This window comes from Sander lucioperca, chromosome 19 (genome assembly GCF_008315115.2).
Source record: "Sander lucioperca isolate FBNREF2018 chromosome 19, SLUC_FBN_1.2, whole genome shotgun sequence".
In the NCBI taxonomy this organism is placed as follows: Eukaryota; Metazoa; Chordata; class Actinopteri; order Perciformes; family Percidae; genus Sander; species Sander lucioperca.
The window spans coordinates 24,570,664-24,578,520 of NC_050191.1; the positions used below are offsets into that span (position 1 = coordinate 24,570,664).

Sequence of the window (7,857 nt, forward strand, 5' to 3'; positions counted from 1 at the left end):
AGAGAACAGTGAAGGTTTAAACCTGAAGATGGAATCTTCTTCTTCATAGGATACTGGTTTCATCTGTACCTATAACCGCAAAGGACAAGTGTTGTTATAGTTTAAAATGACAAGATTAGGAGATGAAAATAAATAAATACTGAAAGGCCTGTTTAAGGTGGTTGCGCACGAGTCCAGGAATCTCAAGCATTTTGTTGCGTCCTTAGAAAAAAAAAAAAAAAAGACCAATTGACAATATTTTGGGTGGAGTGCCACTGTAAGGTGCAGGTCTGTCATACTTTTGGGGACATTGGTGTCGAAGACAGTTCCATCCTCCAAGGTGCCAGTGTACCAGCAGCTCACATTTTCACCTTTCTTTGGAAAGTTAGTCTTGTCACCTTTCTTCAGCACGGACTTGGTGTACTTTGGCGGACCCTGAGAAAAGCAATGCAGGAGCCGTTAATAGTAGTTTGTACAAAGTGCAAAAAAAAAAATGATCTGAATGAAAATCTGCTAAATTCAACACCCTGGACCCGTACCTCATCCACAACCTCTGCCGGGACTTCTTTGGACTTGACTTCAATTTTCACTGCTTTAACCTGCTCGGTCACATCTTCAATTGGTTCTGTGCCTTTAAATTTCTGCAAATGACAAAGGAAGCATGAAACACACACATCCATCGTTGAATGAATTTGTAAGCCAACCCGGCCAGACATCAACCCCACAGATGCAGAGCCACTATGTGCAACATCAAGTCTTTATTATCATCACTTACTTTGCTCTCAAAGAGCTGATTGTAGGCAATAATCAGTTGTTCTTTCTTTGCTGTTTTAGCAACGTTTTTTATGTTTCCCAGCAGCTTGTGCTCATTGAGGAACTGAAAGGGAAAATGCAATTACAAGGAGAAAGTAAGCAGACGACAACTTTGTTTTACCATCATGTGTGCTCCTAATCAAATCAATCCGTTTCAGTCACGGCTAACTTATACAAAATCACGGTAAACATAAAATGTAACCGTTTCTGCTGCTGGTCAGATGAAATAATGAGCTATGGCATTTATCTGAACAGTGCAGAACTCTTTGGTTTAAATATGACTGTACTGTTGTTGTACATTCTGCCTTGCTAGATGCTAAAACACAACACGGCCTTCCTGATGCGGCTACGCTTAGCGTTAGCTAGCTAACGTTAACCACACAGCATGCTGCAGCTCAAAGTGAGCGTTAACATTTTACCCTACATATTTTCAACTCAAATCACAAAGAGACTAAAGCGATACACATACCGAGTGTGCTGCATTGTCCTGCATGAACGTAATAATGTCTTTTTTGGGGAAATCATCACTTTTGAGCTGGTCATCGCTCCACTCTCGTGTTACTTCATCTGCCATTTTAGTAAGCGAACTGGTTAGAATTTGAAATTGACTCTTCTGCGCATCCATCCATCCATGCTCCTGCGTAGCTGCTTTTTCTTCTTCTTTGGTGTTTATTGGCGGTTGACAAACCAGCCTACGGTCCATTACCGCCACTAACTGGACTGGAGTGTGGAACAAGAGATGTAGAGCTAAATCAGTTTATTAAAAAAACGTAATCATGTCCAAATATATTTTACCTGCTGGGTTCCCTAAGAGACCTTACATTGAAAAGTCATGATGTGTTGTCTTTATTACTGATTGAAAAAGGGGTTTTCTATTGATATTGTATTTTCTACAATGAAGTAGCAATATGTTACAATGTGTGCATGTTCCAGTTGGGTGCCTATTTTATATAATGTATGGTTGAGACCTGTATGGCCTATTCTCAGATGAGTTATGGTATTTTCTTCCCTTTGTTTTCAGCCCACCATTCTCCCAGCACCAAAATGTCTTTTTATGTTATAGAGCTGTCTTCCAGTTCCATTGGGCTATCATCTCAATACTCCTGCTATACTGGTTGTGCTATACGTCCCAATGAATATCTTAGCTTTGGCATTGGTTAATGGAACTTGTAGGTCTACATGCTTAATTCTGAGTGTTTGTTTTGGCCAGAATATCCAGCTGCTCTCTTTCCTCCACTCCAACATGAACACCCAAATTAATGTATCTAAATCCATTCTGTAAATTATAAGGTGTATTGAATTAAAACTGGAATATAAACTGCTGCACCTGCTGCACACCCTGTAGCAGGATCTCCTGGTGTATCTTAAACCTTGCAAGCACTTTTTTTGTTTCATTATGAACCCACTGTATTATACCTTTACCTCATGGATTGTCAGGTGATATTCTTTACAATAGAGGATGTACTTCCTGCTGAAGAAATTCAACCTGCCAAAGACAATGATGGTGCACTTCTACACAGCCATCATTGAGTCCATCCTCACATCCTCCATCACCATCTGGTACGCTGCTGCCACTGCCAAGGACAAGGGCAGACTGCAGCGTGTCATTCGGTCTGCAGAGAAGGTGATTGGCTGCAATCTGCCGCCGCTCCAGGACCTGTACGCCACCAGGACTCTGAAGCGTGCTGCAAAGATTGTGGCTGACCCCTCCCACCCCGGCCACAAACTCCTTGAGCCACTCCCCTCTGACAGGAGGCTGAGGTCCATCAGGACCAAAACCACACGCCACATGAACAGTTTTTTCCCCTCCGCCACTAGCCTTACCAACAAGGCCCGGAACCCACCCTGACTCTCTCACCACCCCACCTTTGGCTCCTCATGCCACTGTACCTACTCTGCTGTACCGTTCCTTTTTACTTATTTATTCATTTTATTTTCCATTTGATTTTCTATCTTTATTAATACATACTGTGTGTATATATGTATAATTATATTGTTTATATTCTTCTTAGCCTTCTTACATCTAGAGAATGTGACATGCACCAACAACAACAAGACAAATTCCTTGTATGTGTAAAAAACGTATTTGGTAATAAAGCCCTTTCTGATTCTGATTCTGATTCTGAATTTAGTAAGAAAAAAATATTCATTCATTCATTCATTCAATTCATTACGGGACACAATGAAAGCTGAATCAACCAATCATTAAATTCATCAGATTTGCAATCATTATAAAAAGAAAGTCTATTTAAGTGAGCCTATTGTTAAAATTAAGGAGATTTGAATCAGTATTTGGTTCCATTACATCTCTCAACATGTGTGTCATGCCACCTAGTGGACAAATAAATCAATAAATACACATTTCAGGGGGAGATTAAAGAGTAAACTGAAAAAATTTGTTATCACTTTTTTCGACATACTATACAATGACTTTTTTATTACTTTTTTTGACATAGTATACTATGACTATTTCTGACATACTACGACTTTTTTATGACTTTTTTCGACACACCATACTGTGAGTTTTTAATGGCTTTTTGACCCACTGTGCCATACATTGTGGGTCAGTGTTTAGCACTGCTGCAATTAACACTGGTAGGCAGGCAGTGCAGACTTAGACTCCTGGTTCAATCCTCTGTCCAGGCTGGTCCTTTTGTGTGGAGTTTGCATGTTCTTCCAGACTTTCTTTGACATACTATACTATAATGACATTTTCAACATACTATACTATGACTTTTTTTAATCACTTTTTTTTTTTTTTTTTTTTTTTTTTACATTTTTCGACATGCTATACTATGACTTTTTTAACACTTTTTTTGACATACTATACTATGACTTTTTTTGACATACTGTACTATGACTTTTTTATGACAGTTCTTTCTTACATACGTCCTGCATGAAATCAGGACATGCTCCACTGTCTCCTTCTCTTCTCACTGATTTGCTGTGACAAATTCTTCATTTACGGGTTTTTTTTTCACGGATGACTAAGGTAATACATCCACTTGAGAAAATGTTTTGCTTGGTTCTGAATTCATCCTTAATTCATGAACATGAACTTACTTTTCCCGGCGACCTTCCTGTTCAACTGAAATCCTCTCACACGCAGTACTGAAACGCGCTGACAATGTGCCTCAGTGGTTAGCACTGCTGCAACTAGCACCAGCAAGCAGGCAGTGCAGACTGGTTCAATCCCCCATCTAGGCTGATTCTTTTGTGTGGAGTTTGCATGTTCTTCCAGACTTTCATTGACATATAATACTATGACTTTTTATGACTTTTTTCGACATACTATACTATCACTTTTTTTATCACCTTTTTCGACATACTGTACTGTGACAATTTTTGACATACTATATAATGACTGTTTTTATACTATGACATCGAAAAATGATACAATAAATTTATAGCACTTTTGTTTGACTTTTGTATGACTATTTCTGACTTTTTTTAATCATACTAAAAAATGACTTTTTAAGACTTTTTTCGAGATACTATATTACAACTTTATCACTTTTTTCGACCTACTATACTTTGACTTTTTTCGACATGCTATACTATGATTCATGTTTGAATCCAGGTCCCAGCCACCTTCCTGTTATTCTGAAATTCCTTCCTGTTCAACCGAAATCCTCTGACATGCATTATTAAAACGCACTGACACCATGGGTCACTGTAGTTGCACTGCTGCGACTACCACCAGCAAGCAGCCAGTGCAGTTTCAGAACCCTGGTTTAATCCCATGTCCAGGCTGATTCTTTTGTGTGTTCTTCAAGACTTTCTTTGACATACTATATATACTATGACTTTTTATTACTTTTTTCAACATACTATAAAATGATTTCTTTGGAAATACTTTACTATGACTTTTTTATCCCTTTTTTCGAAATACTACACTGACTTTTTTCGACATACTATCCTAGGACTTTTTAATCACTTTTTTTAACATACTATACTATACTATGACTTTTTCAACTTAATACACTCTGACTTCTTTCGACATACTATTCTATGACATTTTTATCAATTTGTTCTACATACTATAATATGACTTTTTTCTACATACTATACTATGACGTTTGTAGACATGCTATACTATGACTATTTTTGACGTACTATGACCTTTTTATCACTTTTTTTGACATACTATACTATAACTGTTTCGACATGCAATACTATGACTTTTTCAGGACTTTTTTTTCAACATTCCATACTATGACTTTTTTATAACTTTTTTCGTCATACTATACTATGACTTTTTTCAACATACTATACTATGATTTTTTCAACATACTATATGACTTCTTTCAACATACTATACAATGACTTTTTAATCACTTTTGTCGACAAACTATTCTATGATTTTTTTTGACATACTATACTGTGACTTTTTTATCACTTTTTTCGACATACTATACTATGACTTTTTTATGACCCTTCTTTCTGGTAAATATTTCCTGCATATTGTGGTGTCTTAAATAGTAATGCTGTGATGCTGTATGAAGAGGAATCCGCCGACACTGTTCTTGATTATAAAAAGGTTTATTACAAGCAAAGATTCAGCATCAATTTTACAAACTCCTGCAGAGAGCTTGGAGAACGACCAACCCAAATTCTTCCAAAAAGTCGTTCTGCCTTTTCTTTGTGTGAACAACGTATATATCCTATGCATTGTATCAACATAGGACGTGATATGTGTGAGTATATGATTCGACGGATAACTGACCAATCAATGCCTGTTATCTGGCACAACTCCAAAAAAGGTATCTTCTGTCTTGGGGGGACCTCTGCTCATGTTAACAATTTCCAGATGTTCTCAGTGAATGTAGAGTAAAGTTCATGCATCCTCCTTATACCAACTCTTAAGTCAAAGTGTATAGAATGTTATAGAATGTCAATATACCACAATGACATCAGGACATGCTACACTGTCTCCTTCTCCTCTCACTGATTTGCTGTGACCAATTCTTAATGTACGGTTCAGAAAAACAGGCTCTGTTTTTTGCGTGTTTTTCTGAGATAAAATCGCTTGTAATCTGCAACATCTGGATAGGTCAATAGCTAATATCATTGACAATCCTGTGGGAGACTCATGTTTGAATCCCAGTCAGGGAATGTGACCCTACTTTTCCCAGCCACCTTCCTGAAACGCCTCCCTGTTCAACTGAAACGACTCCCTGTTCAACTGAAATGTCTTCCTTTTCAACTGAAATACTCTCACACGCAATTATGCAATATGCTGACACTGTGGGTCAATGGTAAGCACTGCTGCAACTAGCACCAGGAAGTGCAGATTCAAGACCCTTGGTTCCTGTCCGGGCTTGTTCTTTTGTATGGAGTTTGCATGTTCTTCCAGACTTTCTTTGACACACTATGCTATGACTTTTTTATGACTTTTCTTACCATATTATACTATCAAATTTTTTGACATGACTTTTTCACACTTTTTTCAACATACTTTACTATATCTTTTTTCAACATACTACACTATGTCTTCTTCCGACATACTATTCTGACTTTTTTTAATCACTTTTCGACATACTATACGATGACTTTTTTTATCACTTTTTTTGACATACTACAATATGACTTTTTATCACTTTTTTTTCATTATACTACAATATTACTTTTTATGACTTTTTTCATCATACTACAATATTACTTTTTATGGCTTTTTTTTGACATACTATACTATGACTGTACTATCAACTGAAATGCCTTCCTGTTCAACTGAAATCGTTTTTCAATATACTATACTATGACCTTTTTATTACTTTTTTCGACATACTATACTATGTCTTTTTAATCACTTTTTTCGACATACTATACTATGACTTTCTTTGACATACTATACTATGACTTTTTTCAACGTACTATACTATGACTTTTTTTAGACATACTATGACTTCTTTTGACATACTATACTATGACTTTTTTAGACATACTATACTATGACTTCTTTTGACATACTATACTATGACTTTTTTTTAGACATACTATACTATGACTTCTTTTGACATACTATACTATGACTTTTTTTAGACATACTATACTATGACTTCTTTTGACATACTATACTATGACTTTTTTTTAGACATACTATACTATGACTTCTTTTGACATACTATACTATGACTTTTTTTATCATTTTTTCGACATGCTATACTATGACTTTTTTATCACTTTTTTCATCATACTATACTATGACTTTTTCCGACATGCTATACTATGATTTTTTTCAACATGCTATACTATGATTTCTTTAGACATACTATAGTATGACTTTTTTACCAACATACTCTAATATGAAATTTTTCGACATGCTATACTATGACTTTTTAAAAACTTTTTTCAACATACTATGCTATACATTTTTTTCATCACTTTTTTCAACATACTATACTATGACTTGTTTTATACTATGACTTTTTTATGACACTTCTTTCTTGTATATGTTTCCTGCATGAAATCAGAACATGCTTCACTGTGTCCTCTTCTCATTGATTTGCTGTGACCAATTCTTAATTTACGATTCAGAAAAACAGGCTCTGTTTTTTGCCTTTTTTGTGAGATAAGATCACTTGCAACCTGTAAAAACTGGATAGCTCAATGGGTAACGTCATTGACTATGATGTGGGAGACTCAAGTTCAAATCTCAGTTGAGCGTCGTTAACTTACTTTTTCCAGCCACCTTCCTGTTTACACTGAAACACATTCCTGTTCAACTGAAATGCCTTCCTGTTCAACTGAAATAGTCTCACATAAAAAACACAACCTCACAGATACTGTGGGTCAGTGGTTAGCACAGCTGCAATTAGCACCAACAAAAAGACAATGCAGACCGAGACCCCAGGTTCAATCCCCCATTCTGGCTGGTCTGATTGTGTGGCATTTGCATGTTCTTCCAGACTTTCTTTGACATAATATAATATTACTTTTTTCGACATAGTATACAATGATTTCTTTGTATATACTATACTATGACTTTTTTATCACTTTTTTTTCGGCATGCTATACTATGGAATTTTTCGACATGCTACACTATGACTTTTTTAAAACTATTTT

At 36.1% G+C, this 7,857-nt stretch overlaps 1 protein-coding gene across 1 annotated transcript in view; it reads right to left on the bottom strand.

Annotated features, from left to right (window-relative positions):
• The window catches only part of fkbp3 (FKBP prolyl isomerase 3), a 2,963-nt gene extending 1,470 nt beyond the window's left edge, over positions 1-1,493 (bottom strand). Inside the window, exons 1-4 of the mRNA XM_031310548.2 lie at positions 1,262-1,493; positions 755-856; positions 519-620; positions 279-414 (exon numbers count right to left, since the gene is read on the bottom strand). Of these exons, the coding sequence (XP_031166408.1) occupies positions 279-414; positions 519-620; positions 755-856; positions 1,262-1,417 (496 nt within the window). The 5' untranslated portion in view covers positions 1,418-1,493. The remainder of the gene's footprint in view (positions 1-278; positions 415-518; positions 621-754; positions 857-1,261) is intronic.
• Positions 1,494-7,857: the final 6,364 nt, after the last annotated feature.